Source organism: Solanum verrucosum, unplaced genomic scaffold (assembly GCF_900185275.1).
Source record: "Solanum verrucosum unplaced genomic scaffold, falcon-dt-bn FXZP01000118.1, whole genome shotgun sequence".
NCBI classification, from domain to species: domain Eukaryota; kingdom Viridiplantae; phylum Streptophyta; class Magnoliopsida; order Solanales; family Solanaceae; genus Solanum; species Solanum verrucosum.
The window spans coordinates 1,574,005-1,595,699 of record NW_026020568.1 but is presented as its reverse complement, the minus strand read 5'-3'; the positions used below and the strand labels follow the sequence as shown (position 1 = coordinate 1,595,699).

At 32.7% G+C, this 21,695-nt stretch overlaps 2 protein-coding genes across 2 annotated transcripts; one reads left to right on the top strand and one right to left on the bottom strand.

The window, feature by feature from the left end:
- The first annotated feature begins 454 nt into the window (after nt 1-454).
- LOC125810608 (ubiquitin carboxyl-terminal hydrolase 24-like) lies at nt 455-12,741 on the top strand. Its single transcript, XM_049490079.1, has 6 exons — nt 455-796; nt 7,897-8,729; nt 9,214-9,458; nt 10,364-10,506; nt 11,665-11,841; nt 12,208-12,741. Exons 1-6 carry the CDS (start codon nt 782-784, stop codon nt 12,394-12,396), a joined length of 1,602 nt encoding a protein of 533 aa, XP_049346036.1. The 5' UTR covers nt 455-781; the 3' UTR covers nt 12,397-12,741.
- A 7,136-nt stretch (nt 12,742-19,877) lies between these two features.
- Nucleotides 19,878-21,183, bottom strand: LOC125810611 (protein JINGUBANG). The gene has a single exon (XM_049490081.1). It carries the CDS (start codon nt 21,148-21,150, stop codon nt 19,882-19,884), a length of 1,269 nt encoding a protein of 422 aa, XP_049346038.1. The 5' UTR covers nt 21,151-21,183; the 3' UTR covers nt 19,878-19,881.
- Nucleotides 21,184-21,695: the final 512 nt, after the last annotated feature.

The window sequence follows — 21,695 nt, the reverse complement described above, 5'->3', positions numbered from 1 at the left end:
TTTAAAGTCGGTCGCATTAAACTTTCAGTTCTACACAAAACACAGGTGATCGGGCGCCACACTTTTGAAAGCTTAGTAACCGCGAGGCTTGTCAAGTTCCCACCTGATCCTGTAAGTCTCTAATCTATACTTCTTGCTTTGACGATAATCGTTGGTCAATTGCTTGATTGTAAGTCTCTAATCTATACGTCTTGTTTTGACGACAATCGTTGGTCACTTGCTTGATTGGAAGAACAGATGAAATTATACATTAAAAAATCAATTATATCTCAAGTGAAACATTAGTTCCACTCACAAAAATTCAAAAGTTTTTCTTTACAAATGAAATTTATATCTATTTTTTTAAAAAAAAATTAATATCATATACTCTCATTTTTCCAATTGTTCAAGCGATTGAGAAACAGGAATTTGCTGCTAACTCATACATAAAGTGACCGCAGCCAAAAAAACCTAAGAAACCTATAAGCCACTGACCTGAAACATTCACAAAACTCACGAAAAACCCAAAATCCTTATTTATTTCAATCCTTGTCTTTATTGTTCTACTTTTATTGGGATTGTTCGATGCTTCTCCTGTTCATTATTGGATTTTCTTCATCTAATCTTAAATGCCCTGTTTCTCCCTTCTTGTATCTTCCTATTTCATGTTTTATATTGATGCAGCAACAAGGGTTTCAAAGCAATCCTTGACTTTTCATAAGTTCACCGTAAAGTTGTTAACTTTAGCTTATATTATTCAGAAATCAACAATCAGTTCCGGCACTGCTGTTTTCTGCACAACATGAGTGATTCTAAGGTGGGTATTACTGATTCTTGATGTTTCTCGTTTGCTTTTTTTGATATTTTGGTAATTTACTGTTTGTTCTTGTTTGATGGGAAGTAGGGTTTATTTAGAATGTCTTGAATAGTATACTTAAATTGGTTCTTGAATTGTGGCCTTGACTTGACATACCGCTTAAGTTTAAGACATAATGTTTTGTCTGATATATGGTGGTTGATTGATTGTGATTATGGAAAAAAAATCAAATCTTTTGATGTTTGGAATGGTTCATAGGTGTATCTTTGTTTGATGATTATTTGCTGTGAGAAATTTGCTTGTGATGTGCATTTTTTTTTACATTATTGTTATATGTTCTGTGAATTGTGGGATTGCTTTTTGTTTCTTAACTGGTATTGGGTAGTTTTGCTGGTGTTGTGGGTGACTGAGGAAGTGAAAAAGAAAGCTATGTTGACGGATGGGTATGCTGTTACAGAAATATTTTTGCTAACTAGTCTCTGGGAAACACACTAATAGAATTGGTTAATCTTGTGATAAGTTGTAATGATTAATTTTAACTGTGTACATTATGCAATGTATCTAATGTACCTTATCTTGGACCGGGAGATCAAAATATTGAGACTAAATGTTAAACTTGATAAGTACATGAGAGGGATAAATTAATGAATTTAAGTGAGGTGCAACTAATAGTATTATCAATTGTAAATAATCTTTGCAATTATCAGTAGTATGATATTTATTTTTAGTGATGAAATTTCCTTCTTTTATGGTAAAATAATGAACCTCAAAACTTTATGGAATGGTGAGCTAATGTAGATTAATTTATTAGTCGTTAAACTTTAACACAATGTCACTGTATGTCCATTCATTCATTGGACATGTAAATAACATACAACTTATTGTTTTTCTTTTTATTCAAGTTTCAATCTGAAAATCCATTCAAAACCAACTTTAATCTTCACCAAATCACCTTAACATTGACATATAAACTCCAAAGGATATACCCAATAGTCTATAATAACACTTAAGCCAAGCAAATAACAATTTTGAATAACTCGATTTTCGAAGACAGCTTCAGAACTTTTTAATGGCTGTCAATGGAGCTTTTCATGGAGTTTACTGCTTTGGTGTGTTTGGTGACAGAGAGATAGGGAGGATGAGAGAATTCGCCAATTCGGTACAAATATGAAAATAATATAATAGAGAGAAAGTACTTGCATAGGGAGCTTCATCAGAACACAAGTGTACAGTTGGTATAGAAATTAAGCCTAAAATACCATAGGTGTTATATCTGAAAATATAAAAATAGAAGAAGGTTTATTTAAGATATGAACTTTGATTGATTCCAAACTTTCAAGAGAAAATTAAAGAAGTTACCGGAAAACAGGAGTCAAGGAACTAACAATCGAAAAACAGTGTAAGAACCCCAAATACAGATGCACCATGAGAAGTGAAAAAATATGTTTTTAAAGCCTATATGTCGATCTAGTATCCCAAGTACTCATTACTATAATACATAATTTAAACCCTTTCACTTACAATTTAGCTTTTCAGATGCAGAAAACTTGATTTTTTGATGAAGAATGCAGAAAACTTGATTTCCTTAACAGGCCATGCAATGATCATTGTTATAGAAGCATGAGCAAATATATTTATAATCTGAATGTTGAGAGCTTTATTGTAGCAATAAATGAACATTTATAGGTAAGAGACTAAGGGGATAAGAATAAGATTGTAACGGGGAATAAAAAGCCAAAAGAAGGATATGGCAATTGGGAATTAATTTCTTTAATTGACGGAGATAGTAGTGGACTTTTAAATAAAACGAATGAGACTTCTTTAGAAAAAAATAAACGTGTAAGATTAACTTGAAGTAACTTATATTCTCTATTGGTGTTGAAGAGTATAATAGTGATTAATGATAAGTTAACCGTTTTTGTACAAAAAATATCATATAAATTAGTAGGTGTTTGGGCACCCAAGGGTTTGACCTAGAGGTTAATAAAGTGGGTTGAGAATCATGAGGTCTTAGGTTTAAACCCCAACAGAGACAAAAAAACATTAGGTGATTTCTTTCCCTCTTTTTTTTGGAAATAGGTAATTTTGTATTCACAAAAAAGAACTCATCAATAAACTAATGAGGTGGGATTTACAAACCTCCAGGGGGTGCCATTATACTCGAAATCCAAAAAACAAACTTTCAAAAATTTACGATTGACTTATAAACTCCACAAAGCTATCTACTTCCCCACTAAATTGGTATGGTCCCCGGTTATGGATCTAGTTATGGGACGCTGCAAGATAAATTCTGAAGTTTTCTTTTTTCTACCTATGGTGTTGGTTCGTTAAGAGAGAACCTGCGATCTCTTGAGTTTGAAGTACTCAAAAACTTGACTAATTTTCTGCTCCCCTTTTCCATTGAATTCAAATAACTTAAATACAACATTGGTGATTAACCACCCACCTAATAACAAGGAAATAACTTCCCACTACTACTGAAATGAGAAAGTGGAAAAATAACCTCCTTACTGCTAATAACTTCTAATAACTACTACTACAGAGAAAACAACTGCTACAGAACCTATTACAGAGAAAACAGAAAAACATAATTAATAGCTACTGATTTAATTTCCATGCATAAAATTGTTGGTAGACTAAAAGGGTACTAACATAAATCTTGCTTACACCAAAAATACGATAGACTAAGACATCTCATCTTGATTCTCCCCCCCTAATTTGATTGATGGGCAAAGCTTTTACTCAACTTTTGATGGGCAAATTTGTGAATCAACTTTTGACTTGGGGGTGTTCCCACTTTTTGTATAAATATATGATGGTTGAATTGCTTCTTGCTGCCAATAAAAAGTTGCAAAATGTTCCTTTGCCTCCAAATGGTTCGCTATGATGACTTTTGGAGCCATGCCAGAAAGAACAAAACCCATAAAGTATCAATTTTATCTTGTTTGTGCTAAAATTATGCATATAATTGCAATTGAATAGACAAGAAGTTATAGATCTTCACAAATACAAAAACTAAAAGAGAGCAGAGTTATTAGTTATCTTTTGAGCAAAACGGAATGTTTTGTGAATCTCTGCTTTTGATATGTATTTTTGAAAAAATAACTACACATGTTTCCTTTTGTTATTCCTCTTGTGAGAAATATAGGAAAAGAATATTATTGAATTGTTGTTGTGTACATTATTACATTGAGACCCTATTTATAGACCCTAGAATACAATCCTTTACCAAGTAGGATACTATTTAGTATTCCTATTTCTATTTCTATTACTATTCCTATTCTAATAGGATTGTATAAACCTATTCCTATTCTAATAGAATTGTATAAACATATTCTTATTCTAATAGGATTGTATAAACCTATTCCTATTCTAACACTCCCCCTCAAGCTAGTGCATACAATTCATGTACCTAGCTTGTTACAAATGTAATTAACACGAGGACTGATGAGGGGCTTGGTGAAATCTGCAAGTTGATCACTCGACTTCACAAAATTGACAATCAATCTCAATGTGCTTGGTCTTCTCATGAAATACTGAATTTGATGCATAATGCCGATAAAACACAGAGTGATAAAATTACAGTGTTGGAACTTTCCAAACCAAACTTGCAAAGACTGTTTCAGACCATAGAGTGACTTACGTAATCAACATACAAGGCTACTAAACTCCCCCTGAGCAACAAAATTAGGTGGTTGCTCCATATAGACTTCTTCACAATGCAACGGTCGTAAGTGCTCAAAATCTAGTGTAAAGTATATGGATCATGTTGGAATCACTAGACGAGTTGATATCAGACAAGTCACCGAAAAACTAGCCAGAACATGCTCATATGCCGGAGTATTAGATTTGATGGCTAAAAGTGGTCACAATCTAAGAAATAAAATTATATGGGTAGAGTCGGAATGATGTCACAACCCAACTAGAAAATATAAATTATATAGGATAGTTTGAATTTATGGAACGACCCCATTGAAAAAGAGAAATAATATGGGTAGGGTCAGAATGTTGGCACGACCCTACTGAAAAAGAAACGGGTAGGGTTGGAATGATGGCACAACCCTACGCAAATCAGATTTGAGGAGTCACCGGAAAGACGAATGGAACTATGCAAATCAAATCTGAGGAGTCACTGAAAAGACACATGATGCTATGCAACTCAGATATGAGAAAATAGTTCGAAAAAATCCACGGTACTACACAAATTAAATATGAAAAGTAGTCCGAAAAGATGCACGGTGCTACACAAATAAGATATGCAAAAAAGGTAGTCACCGGAAGGATGTCACGGTGCTACACAAATTATATATGAAAAAGTAGTCACTGGAATGATGACACAGTGCTACACAAAAAAGTAGACACCAGAATGATGGCACGGTGCTACAAAAATTAAATATGAAAAAGTAGTCACCGGAATGATAGCACGGTGCTACACAAATTAGATATAAGAAAATAGTCACCGGATAGATACACGGTGACCCAACTTTTGTTAACATAATCATTGGCCAGACGGGCAGCATCTATGGGTGCCACCCGCCGGCAGCGGAAGCTCTTTAATTCTCTACCAAGTTCGTAGAGGCTCTGATACCATGTGAGAAATATAGGAAAAGAATATTATTGAATTGTTGTTGTGTACATTATTACATTGAGACCCTATTTATAGACCCTAGAATACAATCCTTTACCAAGTAGGATACTATTTAGTATTCCTATTTCTATTTCTATTACTATTCCTATTCTAATAGGATTGTATAAACCTATTCCTATTCTAATAGAATTGTATAAACATATTCTTATTCTAATAGGATTGTATAAACCTATTCCTATTCTAACACTCTCGTTGTTATAGAAACAAAAGTCAAATAAAATTTTTACCTTAAAATAGAAGGGTTGACTGAAAGAAAAAAATTGTTAGCTTTGAGGGGTAAATATGAGTTGGTCCACTCATGATAAGGGTATATTTGAGACCGAAGTCAAGTGGAAGGAAGATTTGTTCTACTTTCCATAGTTGAGGGGTAAATCTAAGTCAATCCACAGATGATAAGGGCATGCTTTGCTCTATTTCTCTTAGTTGAGGGGTAGTTTTTACACTTCTGTTAAATTATGTGTTGGGTATTAATTGATGCAAGTATTACTTGAAATTCAAGGGTGGTGGTGGTGGGTGGTGGATTGAAATCTTTTCGTAAGTACTAAAATTTTAGGCAACTATTGCTATACATAAGTCAACTCACCTGCAGCTTAGACTAATAAGCAGAATATAACATAATGTGAAGTACTGAAAAATAAATTGATAAATGTTTTATACCGGTTCGGATCACCGGTGTGATGTCCAGTCCCCTTGGGTTACAAGAGTTCTCTTTAGAGCTTATGAATGAACTTTGAAGTACTGTTTGTGTTGTGATGAACTGTGCTAGGTTCCTTCGATCTGAACAGTTCCAGATTTTGTCTGTGGTTACAGCCTCTACTTGTATAGCCTTTCGAATCTCTCTTTTTCTATTCTCTTTACTAGTAAACTATAATGACTACAGTGCTTTTGTAAGATAAAAGAGTAAATAGTTTTTCTTGCTCAGGGGATGTTGCACATCTGTTCCATCGATCATGATCTTCTTTATAGTGATGAATTGCTTTATGACCGTTGTTGTGTAGAGGATCAAATTTTCACCTTGATTGTTGCCGAAGTCATTATTCCATTCTAATTTGTTGTGTTTGATTTGATCTTGATTGATGAGATAGAGGCGAGAATCAATTACTTGATTGATTTTGATTTGATCTTTAGGATAACCCAAAGGAATTTCCTTCAATCAGGGATACGATGGTGATCCTTGATTGAGAAGATACATCCGTATGCATTGCTCCTTCTGATTTGCTTTCCTTCCATGTATTGCTGGGTGGGAAGCTTCCTTAACTGTAGGGTTCTTTTCTTGACCTTGTTTGATCCTGGGTACGGATCTTCCATGAGCTGCTTCTTTCAATGGACAATTTTCCTTAAATGGAAAATGCCTCTTTGGTTACAGCATTCCTGAATTTGAATATGCCTCCTTTTGCTTCTTTTTCTTTGTCCTGCATAGTAAGCATTCAGTTAGGTGTCACATAAGATGAGTGCCGTAGAAAAAATGAATGCATAGAAAATGGGAGTAGTTGAAATGGTTATGCCTGCAATGTACACATCCAAAGTTCCTGATTAGAAGTGTAATATTATGGTTATTGAATGTAATAATAGGGGATGGGGTAGATAAAAAATCACATGAAGGAACATTGTTATGGAAGGGCTACAGTTTCTGAAAATCAAGATGAATTTAGCTAAGAATAGAATGTAATGTATTCAGAAGTTAAGGCTCAGTTGTTGTTAGACTTACATTGAGTTCCATAGAATCAATAGACTAGTGTGGGATAGTGGCATAGTTGATTCTTGATTTATAGTGTTGCTCGGTAGTGCGTATATAACAATTTGCAAAAGAAATGTTCAACTGATAAAAAAACTGTACGAATTTACTCATGTCTCTGCCCTTTTCTCGGTAATGTGCTTTCTTTCAGTTAAAGTTTGGGCCAAAATGTCATCCTTCAGAGAATGGTCCAACTAGAGGTGAAAATAGATTCCTTGATCCTAGGCTAGCAGAAGTTGTCTGCATTTATCTAGCTGTATGAAGTCCATACATTTATGGTTACACAAGTGTTGTGAAGATTAGTTTGGATTTGAGCTGATGGGTGTCGCTGTAAAGACTCAAAGGAGCTGGTACAATTGCAGGCAAAAAATGAACTTGGTACATGGATTTGACACTAGCAGTGTCAGGCCAATTGTATCAAGTGTGGTTTGTACTTGTTAACTCCATATGCATAGTTTAGGAGCTTCATGCGTCATAAGTATTGGTGGATATTTGATAAAGTAATTGGTATGGTATGATGGGGATGGAAAATGACTGAAATCCAGTTTTTTTTTTTTTTGCAGCTTCTGTAGATTTACTAGACGGTTGTGCTACATGTTTTGTGATACTTTAGTTTGAGGAAATTACTGACTACCTGTGATTCTGCCTTTTCCCCCTCCCATTTTGGTTAGCGATGATAGAGCCAACATTGTTGCTTTTGTCTTTGATATGTTGCAGGTATTTTTATTTGGTTCATTTACTGAAGATGAAACAAAGTCATTGCTGAACCAGCCATCTGGTTGTGATGGGAATAAGCACGTGGAAGAAAAGGTGCCAGTTAATTCCTCAAAATCGGAGCCTGATTTTTCTTTTGGAAGTTTCAATGCTGTATCCAATTCTCAGCCCGCTTATTCAAAAGAGAGAGTAGGCTCAGATTTCTCTACTACTCTCAAGGAGGAGAAAGCTGGGGCAGATAACTTGCTCAGAGAAATCAAACAGAATGGAGATGTCCACAATGATTACTACATCAATGGACATGAAGAATCTGCAATGGTACACAATATAGACTTGAGCAATTTATGTGTGTTGGAAGATGAGGCTAAAGCTATCAACAAGTTGTCTAGAACTACTGGACGAGATGATGATGCACTACTCAATAAAGGAAAATTGAATGGGACCACTAGCAATTCAGCAAAAATTGTACATTCAGAACAGGCCCTCCCAGAGGTATCTGGTGGTCCTCTTGATGTTGCGGGCTTGCTACCTCGTGGTTTAATCAACTCAGGGAACTTATGCTTCCTTAATGCTACATTACAAGCTCTTTTGTCCTGTTCTCCTTTTGTTGAGCTTTTGCTAAAGCTAAGGATACTCAGTATTTCCAAGGCTGAGTATCCAACATTAGCTGCCTTTGTGGGGTTTCTTTCTCAGTTTGTTGTACCTAGTTCTACAAGTTCAATGAAGAAAGATGCAACCAGTGTTGAAGTTGGTACTCCCTTCAGCCCAGCAATGTTTGACACAGTTCTGAAGAAATTTACTCCTGATGTGCCTAAGTCCATTTCTGGCAGGCCAAGGTATATACTTATTTACACTTCTTAGTGGTGATTGTTGCCTTCCTTCTGGATGTTCTTCCATGTCCTTGTTGTGGCATACCTTGACGTCACCATTTTGATATGCACTTGCATAGCTTAATGATGTCCATTGTCTGTTAAGAAGAGAAAGGCAACGGAATTTGTTACTGCTTTGCTGCCAAACTGTATGAATTACACATTTGCCTGACTGGTCTGATTCTCCTTTTTCTTCTAGCTCCTATAATTGCTAGAAGGAAAAAAAAAAAAAATAGAAGAAGAAAAAAACGTTGTGCATGTACTGTAGTTTCTTTCTCTTCTTTTTACTACTGTTTCTTTTCTTGCTCCTTCTACTGTGATTGTTGTCTATGGGATCTGACTCATTGGCATTACTGAATGATTTCATTGTTTTTTTTAAAAGCGTTAATTGGACAAATATGTCATGTCTTTGTAAAGTATCTCAAAACTCCCTTTATTAACATTTTCCCAGACAAGAAGATGCACAGGAGTTCCTGAGTTTTGTAATGGATCAGATGCATGGTGAATTACTAAAGCTTGAAGGGCAATCAGGTTCAAGTGGGAAAAATTCTTCTGTTGTTTCATCGGAAGACGATGAAGAATGGGAAACTGTTGGCCCAAAGAACAAGTCTGCAGTCACAAGAACTCAGGACTTCGTTCCTTCAAACTTGAGTGCCATTTTTGGGGGGCAGTTGAAGAGTCTTGTAAAAGCGAGAGGTAGTGTTTTTTTTACCTTTGTACTATTTTGCATCTACCTGATGCTGAGTAATGATATCCCTTCATTCATCAAAGGAAGAAAATATTTGCTTGTTATCTAAAGACTGTATGCTTCTTATGAAGAGCATAAGACTACTAGACTAGTCAAATCTAGGGGCTGAAATTTGTAATTTGCCTGGTGATATTTCTATGCCATTTTCATAAATTTTCTCGTCTTGGATTGCCCATGTGAATCCTGGTTCAACTGTGATAACCATTTAAGGAATATGGGTCATCGGTTTAAGTAAAATGACAAAGTAGTAGGTGTAATAAATTTTAAATAACATTTGATAAGTGGTAAGAAGCTTTGATGATGTTTTTCCTCTCTTTAGAATTAGTGCATCATACTACAAATAAATGGCCAACATGACAATTATCTGTAAAATGGGAACTTCAGAAATTTCCTGTATGCTTTTTTTCTTGATTTTGTTTGAGCATGTAGATTGCACATGACCAGTATATTTTGTATTAACTTCATAATTCCAAGATACAATAAAATTTGAACTTCTGGCTTAGTTGTAAATTTGTTAATGGATGCATAAAATGTGAATGAATAACTATGTGAATTGGCAAAGAAAGGTACTTCCTGGTTGTATCATGGTGGGAACTTTTTTTCCACAGCAATTGGCCTACTGTATTATTTTTTGTTGTTGTAAAACCCTAAATTTGCTACATAACAAGCCCTCCCAGTCTGACATAAATGGAGTAGCTCTTTTGTGAGGCAACTAGATGTTGTGCTCATGCATAATATGTGTTATCTATCTTCTTTGGTAGGAATGACAAATTTGTTGGACCTATGAAGTCTATTCAACTATATTTCAACTTGGATTGAGTTTTTCATTTTGAATCTACTTTGTTTGTTGTAGGGAACAAAGCCTCTGCGACAGTTCAACCATTTTTGGTGGTCCATCTTGATATTTCACACGAAGCTGTTCATAACATTCAAGATGCTCTCCGCCTATTTTCTGCCCCGGAGACACTCGAGGGATATAGAACTACCGTAGGAAAGGTAAATTATTCTGCTATCTTTTGGACATTAGGCTTAATACTGTCTGCGGTTGGGGAATGGTCCTGTACCTAATGCCAAGTATTGAATATGTCAACCTACTGCATAAAACTGTATCAAATCTTAGATAAGTGACTATTCAAAGGCCTCTAGTGTACAAATTCCGTAAAAATCTTTCCTTGTTGTTAAGGTTATTGATTGTGCCCGCTCACCATCCTTCTTGTTTTTACTTTTGATGATAATGTATTATTCAAAAAAATTGATAGAAGGAAATGCTATGAGTTACTGTAAGGAGTCAAGCCATCCCTACTGTTTGAAATTGACAGTCAAACTATCCCTATTACAACTGTTAGGAGAGCCTATGAAATTCCAATAATTCATGTGCATCATCTACAAAATGGAAATTACACCAAAAGGATTAAGGTGGTTAGATAATAAAAGCCTTCAGTTCATAAAGGTGATTAAATTTTTGTTCAACTCATCTGGGGTTCCTTTCCCTTCTGGCTTCTAGAGAGTTCATAAATGCATATTGATTATTGGGATTGTGAGCCATGCATTATGCAGTTTTATGAGTCTTTCCATGGCAGCTCCAAAAAGCTACTCCTAAAGTTCTTTGCATTGCTTACTGAAACTCAAAAATTTCCACTTACAAGGTCATCAGGGAAATGGAAACAACAACCCATGCTTTTCTGCCAATGTGGGGCACTGAAAAACCCCTCCCGTATGTCCTGGACATCTGGAGCATGGATAAAATATCAATAACATGGAGATCCAAAATTGGGTAACCAAGAATTGGAGTGAGTCAAGTCTTTGATATCATGTAATAAAATGAACCTTTGCCGCTAAACAACCCCAAAAGCTAGCTCATGAGGTGAGAATTTCCCAAAGTAATCCACATCAGGAGATGGGTCGATTGCCCATTCCCGCAATAAATGTGGGACACTTACCAACCAATTTTTCATCTTGTTAGGATGCATAGGCAAATTACAATTTAAGTGCAGTAAAATGACTTTCACTTGATTAAATTTCCTGTCAACGGGATTAGCTTTGTTTTCCTCAGGAGGAATATTTACAAGTTATAGCTGGTTTAGTGTTCTCGCGGATCAATGCAGGATACATACTACCTGTTGGTTACCTGTAACATTCTTTATTTCCTCACAGGTTGGAGTGGCTACTGCTAGGAAATCCATCAGCATACAGACACTGCCTAAGATGCTGATTTTACACCTGAAGCGGTTTGGTTATGGGAGCTATGGAAGTACCAAATTGCATAAACCGGTGCATTTTCCTCTGGAACTAGTGATAAGCCGTGATTTGCTTGCTTCTTCGACTACTGAGGTAATCTTCAAATTTTGTTGAGTTCTTTTTTCAACCCTCCATCCCAAATCATGGGAAATAATTTGATTTTTCGAAGTTTAGAGTTCTGGTTACAATTTTATAGTTGTTTATATAAGGAATATTTTGAAATCTTTTCAATTGTCATTTACTCTAAGTGGGGAAATGCATCACATGTCAAAAGTCAATTGTTCTTCTGAAATCCTGTCAACTGTGCATATCAACTGCCCGTTTGGACCCAAAAATGAAAAATCATCGCCTTTTTTGCATACATTATCAATGAAGCAGGACATTCTTCTATTAAGACGTGATATATGTGACAAAAAATGAGGCTAAACTTTTATCTTGTTCTTGTTGCTTAACATACAGGGTCGACAATATCAACTTGTTTCCACAATCACCCACCATGGTAGGGAAGCTTCTAAGGGGCATTACACTGCTGATTGTCGTCACCAGAGTGGGAAGTGGTTGCGGTTTGATGATGCTTCTGTTACTGCTGTCACCACCAACAGAGTGCTGCATGATCAAGCTTACGTTCTATTCTATAAACAAGTATAGGCAACCTGCTAACGGAGCTGGGAAAGAAGAAGACATTCTTAAGCCATTGGACATTGCAACATCAGGCTCCTGCAGTGTTGTGTAGTCCAGGGTTGTCTGAGATAACTACTATTTACAAGGTCATCAGGGAAATGGAGCATCCATTGTCATCCATGTATTGTGGTAAATGTATGGAATTTTGTTACCAGTTTCATTTTGTACCCTCTCATCATTGTACTAGGGAAATTTGACTATTCTGAAGTGAGCGTCGAGGTCTAGATGTTTCTTGATTTTCGATTATCGATACATGAGTCTGTCTCCTTTCTTCAGTTATATTATATAGAAGCATTTGCTTATTGATAGATAGTATGCTGCCCTTTTGAAGTAAGTAGTTCATTTGGCTTTTCTTTGCCCTGGCTTTGATGAATTCAATTTTTATTTCATCTGGAAAAAAGCCATATTTTTCGATGAAAAGTAGCAGATTGCGATAAAATAATTAAGGTACGTACAAATTGTACAATTGGAACTTTTTAAAATAATATATAGGTAAAAATATTTAAGCTCTTGATGATTAAATTTTCATATATTTGAGTCGGACATAATTGTTTAATTGTCTTTTTTTTTTTCTTTCTTGTTTAGGTCGAAGTGTTTCTGGTAGGAAAAGGGAAAGAAGAATGAACCCAAAAAAAAAAAAAATCTTTGACAAACGCACAATCAATTTCATCAACTAATGTAAAATAATTCTTTTAGTCATGTTTTAAATTAGCCTTGTTTTGACAATCTCTTTTATTAGGAATAGGATTAATAATTAGTTTCTTTATAATAATTTATTGGGTTAGACTTTCTAAGGATATGAAGGTGGCTTAGTTAAATATTGCTGATATTAAGTTTTAGTAGTATAAAATTATGTGGTGGACAAAAGAATGTCATTTTTTAATAATTGAAAATAATTTAATTATAAAATTAGATTTTTATCTTGATATGATTTATAGTCGCAATGAGTGTTTTAGATTATAAATTTCAAATATCTCCCTTCTTTCTTAAATTAAATTAAATTAAACGGTGTTAGAAAAATTGAGACGAACGGAGGAATATTATTTATTTTTGTAGTTAAAAGAGAAAAGTATAAGAAAAATAAGTCAAAAAGATTGTGCTTTCTATATGGTTTTATTGTGTTATTAATTCTCCTAAATTGCACTTTTTAATGGTCCCCAATTGTGAACTGGTAAATTAAAATAGTGCAGGATGGTCTTTTCAAATAAGTTGCATTTTTTTAATAAAAAATTAATCATATGAACTTTCTTGGTCCTTTTTTTTTTTTTTTGCTTTTTTCTCCAAAAATAAATAAACAATAGAGTCAATTTTCAAACCCTGCCCAACATACAGCAAAAGTATTGTTTGAAAATTCTTACAATAAAATAAATCTAACTTTAGTAGGGTAGTAAGATATCTTTTAATTTAAGTGTAGGGACCAAAGAGGAAAAAGTAGGAATTATAGTTTGGTCCCCCCTTTTGATATAATATTACGAATGTATCTGTATACTTTCCTTTGAGTTCAACTAAAGAACTGTTACTTTGCTCTTTTAGGTTCTCGTGGTCCAACCCACAGACCTAAAAAGCCAAAATAAAATAAAATAAAAATGACAGTCTGTTTAGGCACATCAAAAAAAGAGAATAGAAAAATTTAGATACTTGAGATAATTCTAAAAAAAAAAAAAAAAAAAACACATGCACACTACTAATTTTTAAAATGTGATGTGTTACATATTGAAACTATTAATGATTGAATCTGTCATTGCTAGTAAGACCTCGAAATGATCATATTCAAAAGTTCAATATTTTCTTTACAAATTATGAAAAAGTAGAATTAAAAATTTAGGAGTAAAGAGAGATTATGAAAGATTAATGTTGGTTGAGTTGTTAAGAACTCATCCTCACACAATGCTTTTGTTGAACTCTCCTTAGTGCCAAGGGTTTCTCATCAACTAGTATAGGGTCCAATGTATTACAACTTTAATTAGTGGTGTCTTTTTAAAATAGATATTTTAAAACAATTACTTTTATTGATTCAATGAATTCATATTTGTGTTGAGTAGGCTGAGAAACTTCTCATTAAGGGTTTTTGCATTTTTGAGACTTTTTATAGTAAGTTTTTTAATTAAAAGTGAAAAAATCTTATTTATCCCTTTGACTTCACAATTTCGTAATGGGAAAATTACATGAATATACTATTTAAAATTTTAGTTAACAATATATACATATACTCTTTTTTATTTACAAAACTAAGTTTTTAATTACAAACAAAACAAAATATTTAATTTTTTATTTGTTAAAAATATAGTTGGTATCCGTATCTATTACTTTTTTTAGGGGAGGTTATGTGCTAATTTTATGGGATTGATAATTATTGTTTACATTTTTTTGACTTTTTCAATCACAGTTTACTCTTTTACGTTACTTTGTTTTTCTATATATTGATTTTCTCTCTCTTAATTTTTTATTCAATCAAATCATATTATTAATGGAAGCCTTCTCTCACATTTTTACCATTATTTTCATCTAGGTAAAAAATATGTAGGTTTCATCAAGTATGCATAGTGTTTTCACAATTACAACTGTATCGTAGTTTCACCAAATATGCAACCATGTAATAGATAAACATAAATACATATCAATTATATAACCATCATTTTACCAATAATTATTTTACTACTATATATAAATATACTATTTTATACCAATAATTATTACTATTTTATACCTTTTAAATATACTACTATATATCAATAGATATTGCATAAATGTTTTGAAAATCTTTATTACTGTAATAGGCTGAACAATAGTTTTCACCATGTTTGCTATTGTATCCGATAGCAACAATTGCATGACTATAAGAAATTTCATCATGTTGAAAGTTTTCACAACTACATATGTCATAAACGTTTTAGCACGATCTGTAAATAAATGAAGATATTATTAATATAATTACTACAAAAATTTATATACAAAGTTCAATTTAACCATTACAAAGTCTTATTCACCAATATATACTCAAATATACATAAAACACTTTGGTGTATCTAAAGTTGATTTTTTGGTGTATTTTTCAAAACTATGAATCTTCAATGGTGAAAACGGATCAGTCACAACATATTTGAGTTCCAACTCAAAAACGATTGTGTCCACACCTAATTGAAAAGCAGTAGTATTAATCAAGTCTTGGTAATTGGTGTCCACATCATATCATTCCTTCAATCTTGAAATTCAGATACTTTCCTGCGACATTACAAATATTTGTTAGTCAAAATTCAAAAAAAAATTGGTGGCAGATAACAAAATACTCATTAACAACATATGTCTAATACACCAATATAAATTGGACCAAAAAATACACCAACACATACATCAGGCTATTAGCTTGGTGTCAGTTCGTACCAACAAATATATCATCATATGTACCATATCACATACCAATTCAATTTTTCAAATTGATACATACATCAGACTATTAGTTTGGTGTCAGTTCGTAGCAACAAATATACCATCATATGTACCAGATCACAAACCAATTCAAATTTTTCAATTTTATATTTTATTAGGATACCACCAATCAATATATGAACCTTTTTTTCTAATTATTATATTATATACACCAACTTAATAACTATAATACGAACAATAATGCAACATACTTTCGAACCAAATCATATGAAACCTAAACTTTAATATATAAAAAATTGACACTTCAGTTTACAACCAAATCATATGTAGTTATTGTAATTAAACCAAAATTTTGAGGATCCAGAACATAAACCAAATTAGATGAATTCAATTTCACCAAAATAGACAAACTAAACCAAACGAATAACTCTCGAAAAGTACAAAATAGATATTTGTGATAAATCATATATAACCACGTAATAAAACACCATGCGAACTATTTTATACAATTACCTGATGAGTCCCATCGTCCGTTGTGTTGAATTGGAATTGAAAAATTATTGGTATTCATTTTTCGATAGTTATTCCTATCAGAGAAGGGGAGTTTTGTTTTGGTAGGAAACCTCTATTGGAAGATAATATATAACAAATTTGAATAAATAAGGAAGGTAAAATAATTGGAGAAATTTATGGAAATAGTGATAAGCGTGGCTGATTTGGAAATTTTATTTTTTAATTTAAATTCTACTTTTAAAAAAAAATTTGCTATATGAATGAAAAAAGAAGTATTGCTATTTTGGTGTAAATACGATTCTTAATTTGAATACTAAAAAAATCGGCCCTTTAGTAATTGTCTTTGTGTAGTTAATGGAAAATCTGTTGGATAACCAAATTTTCATAACCATTTTAAGCTCTAAATTAATTATGAAAAGAAACACAAGAAAAAAGACATAAATAAATCATTATGTGCTATATATACTCCCACCGTCCCAAAATATTGTCTAAGTTACAATTCAGACAGTCAAAAATATATTTTTTTATTATAATTTTTATTAAATATTTTTAATTGTATTGCAACATATCGTACTACTTCTTATGTAGTTTCTAACTAAGTAAATTTCATCTCAGAAAAATTAAAGATTCTACATCTAATTAATTCACTATAAACATACATTAGTTAGTTTGACAAGCCAATTTTTTTGGGATGGAGAGAGTATATATTTTTGAATAAAATAGTTTTCACTCAGTAATGAAGCAAAAAAAGTAATAATTTCCATCATACCAAACATATAGAAAGTGGTAGGGAATTGGGAGTCAATCCAGAAGTAATAATTTGTAGCAATTAGTCACACACATGAAGCTAATGAAGAGTGGTTGTACTTTTTTGAGTCAAGTGAATATACTAGGTGTCTGTAATTGAATTCATGGACATAAATACAACCAATATAGTAGTTGAAAACAAGTCATGATGAAATTCAATGAGCAACAACAAAACCAACTCAACCCTCTCCCCCTCTCAATCCAATATACTCCCTCTGTTTCATATTAGTTGATCATTGTTCATAACTTCTTGAGAATTTTACATATAAATGTGAACACTTTCAAAAAGAACTAATTGTAAGGGTAATATAGAGAAAAATTGAATAATGATTTCTTGATTTAGTAAGATAGACCAACTAATATGGAACAATTATTTTGAGTATAATGATCAACTGGGACGGAGAAAATAGTAGTTAAGTGTTCATTTAATGAGCGGAGAATACATGTTGATTAACATGATTAAGTACTAAAAATTTATATACAAAGCCATGTCAGGTCATATACATTTATTAGCTTGATATAAACGTTGAGTTAGTTAAGTCGCAAAACTTCATGTTTTATTATATATAAAGTATTAAATCTTACATGAAATTATATTGTTGCTTTTATAAAATAATATGGTGGATTAGTTGAACAATAATTTTGAAATTCTTACCAAGTAAACACTTAATTATTTATTTTTATTTGGTAATAGCAACATGATCATTATCCTATAAGTTTAATAGGGTTAAAAGAGAAAGGACAAGAAATAACAACATTTAGTAAATTAAAACTAGATTAATTAAAGAAATGAAGAATAAAGAGCAGCCCTATTATTGGTTAAGACTTTAGGTTAATTCTTAAACAAAAAACTAGGAATCCTAAAAGTTCATTTGTCTAATGATGGTGGGATAGGTATCACATGATTTGGGGCAGCTTCCCTATGAATTTCATGGAGATGTGTGCTAACTATTCAAAATTTGTTGTATCTGATTGATCACATAATTTAAGAATTTTCTTTTCTTCCGATCCATCATTCGCTTTTACTTATCCACTAAATTAAAAAAATAATAATAAAAGAAAATTTTGTTACCAAACTATTGACAATCTTAAAAATATATTTCTACATAACTAACCAAACTTAGATAAACCCTCAATATACAACATGACATAGCAAATAATTTCAAAATCTTGTTGGTTACAAATTTAATATGTGTAAATAATTTTAAAAGGTATTTATCAACAAAAGGCTCCAAATGGTTATGGTTTTTTTCACCCGATGTTCGATATTTGCATTAAAATCTTATTAAATTTGATTTACTTCAAAAAGTTCTACATTAAGAGTAAATCATTCCTTAACAAAGGCAATTCCATATCAAAGGAACCCAAATTCAAACCTCAAATTAAGGATAAAAAAATAGTTACCACTATATTAGAACCCTTGTTGATAATTGTCTTTGTTATGTTTCAACAAAGCATTGAATAAAGTAGTATTCACTCCATTTATGGGAGAACCCTTGTCCCCTTTGGCTTTATTGCCTTTTGATTCCTTTATTATTTAAATTTTTTGCATGATAATGTATAGAAAAAATTATAATATCGTTAATATAATTGTAAAGAACTTGTATTGTTTATAACAAATATGATCTAATAACTTGAAATATAAAGTAAGATAATTTGATGTAACATAATTCTCCTAAAATATACTTAAATATATAACTTAAACCATTAAGTATCACTTTTAAATGAACATGAAGGGGATGGTTGTTGAACAAGTAGATGATAAGATGCACAAGCTAACGAATTAAATAGACTAATGTCAATAGATAAAACAAATGTCCTCATCTTTGATTGATATCTATTACACTCTGTTGACCTAATTACAATTCTCAAGAAATATTTAAAAACAAACCAGGCATAATATATAATTATGTTCTTTAATTTGGTTTCTGATATTTATGTTGTTTAATAATGGGTGTTTATAACTAGGCATTGAAATAAGTAGACACGTGCATCATACATGACATAATACATTTAGAACGTCTGTGGGATGTCATGTATGACGGAAATCGCCATGTAGGATGTCAAGTGTGACATATGCGTCTACTTGTTTAACTCTATGCTACAACAATAAAATACCCAGTGAAATTCCACAAAATGTGGTCTGAGAGGGTAGAGTGTACGCATACCTTACCATTCACTCGAGAAGGTAGAGAAACTATGTTTTGAAAGCTCCCCCCCCCCCCCCCCCCCCCGCCGACTTTACTTGTTCAACTCTATATATACAATTTTAAATGTCTACTAGTACACATTCAAATTTGAAGGACATATATATCAGGTCAAGATAAATGACATACTTACGTATTATAACCAAAAAAAAAAAATGATGATAATAGATGGAAAACAACACAATTTCTCTCAACTTGTTCTCTATCTTTTATTGATGTATACTTCACTCTGTTGACCTAATTACAATTCTCAAGAAATACATATGATGATAAAAGAATCAAAAGATAGAAAAACAACAACTCAATTTCTCTCAACTCTTTAGTTCAATGTTCCTAACACTCACACTACACACAAAAACACTAAAACAACAAAAAAATTGAACTCTTTCAAATACACAGTAAGTATATAAACTCACAAAAACAACTACAGTATAACCAATGTCCACACTACAACAACATATTCAGTATAATCTCATGAAATAAAATCAATAGAGTGTACGCAAACCTTACGAAATACAAAAAAAACTTGACAAAATCTTCACTTTGTGATCAAAGATGAGTCCTTTTTCTCATCACCATCACCATCACCATACTTTGGAATCCACCAAACTCTTAAACTCTTATCAAGACTCCCACTATACAACATAAACCCACCCCCAACACTACCTGTTGAAGCTTGTAAACACTTAACAGGTCCTTCATGTCCTTTAATAACACCAAATTTAAACAACCCTCCATTAATCTCTCTTTTCCATATACAAATACTCTTATCAGCTGATCCACTACACAAAAATTCACCCATCATCAAACACATACACAAAACAGCCATTTCATGTGCTTTCACTTCACATATCAGTTTCCAACTATCAAGATTTTTGTTACCCACCCACCCCATTACATACCCATCTGATCCTCCACCATATACAAAAACCCCATCTTCAGAAACCACAACAGAGTTCAAAGAAACATCTTTATGACCTTCCAAAATACCCTTAAGTGAATGTGTACCAGAACTATTTTTCCAAGCTTTAATCTTTCCATCAGCAGAAGCTGAATAAACAACCCCATTTTTACTAGCGACTAATCCATTTATCGCGTCGTCGTGTGCTTTTATTGACTCCAAACACTTCAGATCAGAAATTCTCCACACTTTCAAGCTTTTATCCCAAGAACCTGAGTAAATGTAGCCGTTAGAAACAGCTAAACAAGAAATGCTGTCAGCATGTTCAATCCAGAGTTTCTTATGATGTCTTCTTGTCTGAACATAATTGCTCTGTTTCATGAATTTTCCAAGATAATCTTTTGTTGTAGGCAATGTATCGATTAATCTGAAAACATTTTCTGATCTTCTCGAAACTTTCCATACACGAATCCTGGAATCTTGATGTGCTGTGAAAACTTTGTTGCCAATAGTGACAAGTGCTTTAACAGAGCCATCCCCTGTTCCAAATTTCGTAAATTGGCGTAAATCAGGCTGTTGCCAGACGATTATATCTTTACCTTGAGAAGCACTGAGGATGAATTCCCCACAAAGGGCTAAACAAGAAACTGTTCCTACATGGCCTGAAAGAACAGCTAAGGATTTGTAAGAGTGAAAACAAGAAATGGGGGTTCTTGAAATCTTGAATTGAAGATCTAATAATTGGAAATCTTGAAATCTTTGCGAAGTTTCCGGGCTTTCTTCTGATTCACTGCTGCTGCTTGTGGTGCTTATTATGCTGTTTGATGATTCGGATAACAATGGAGTTGTGTAGGCTGGTGATGCCATTGATGAAAGTGGAAAACTTTTTTGCTTTGATTGAAGCATAGCTTCTTTTCTTTTTTTGTATATGAAACAGAGAGAGATGAAGAAGAAGATGGTGAGAGAGGAATAGTAAAAAGATGGAGTTTTTAATAAAAAACCGAAATAGTGAGATTTTATAAAGAGAGACGTTATAGAAATAGAAAGAAAATATTAGTATATCAGAGAGACGTTATGATTTTTGTGGGAATTAAAAGGAAACCAATAGTTTTTTCGATATCCTAATTTATACGACATTATTAAAATTTGAAGATACAAACTTTTAAAGCGTGATTGTGAATTTAGACCTAAGAACTTTAAGTTTTTTGAAATAAAATTATATAAAAGGTACATGACAATATGGAGTACTACTTAAAATGTTTTTAAGGCAGACATATGAAGAAATTTCGATAAAAAATAATAATAATTGACTCTAGAAATTAGAAATATGAAATAGTGAAATTGTTAAAACTGAAAAACTCATGTTTCTATAATGATAGATGATAAATTATGATGATTTGGCACACTGGTCTAATTGTAATTCTTAAAGAGTAATTCATAATTTTTTATTT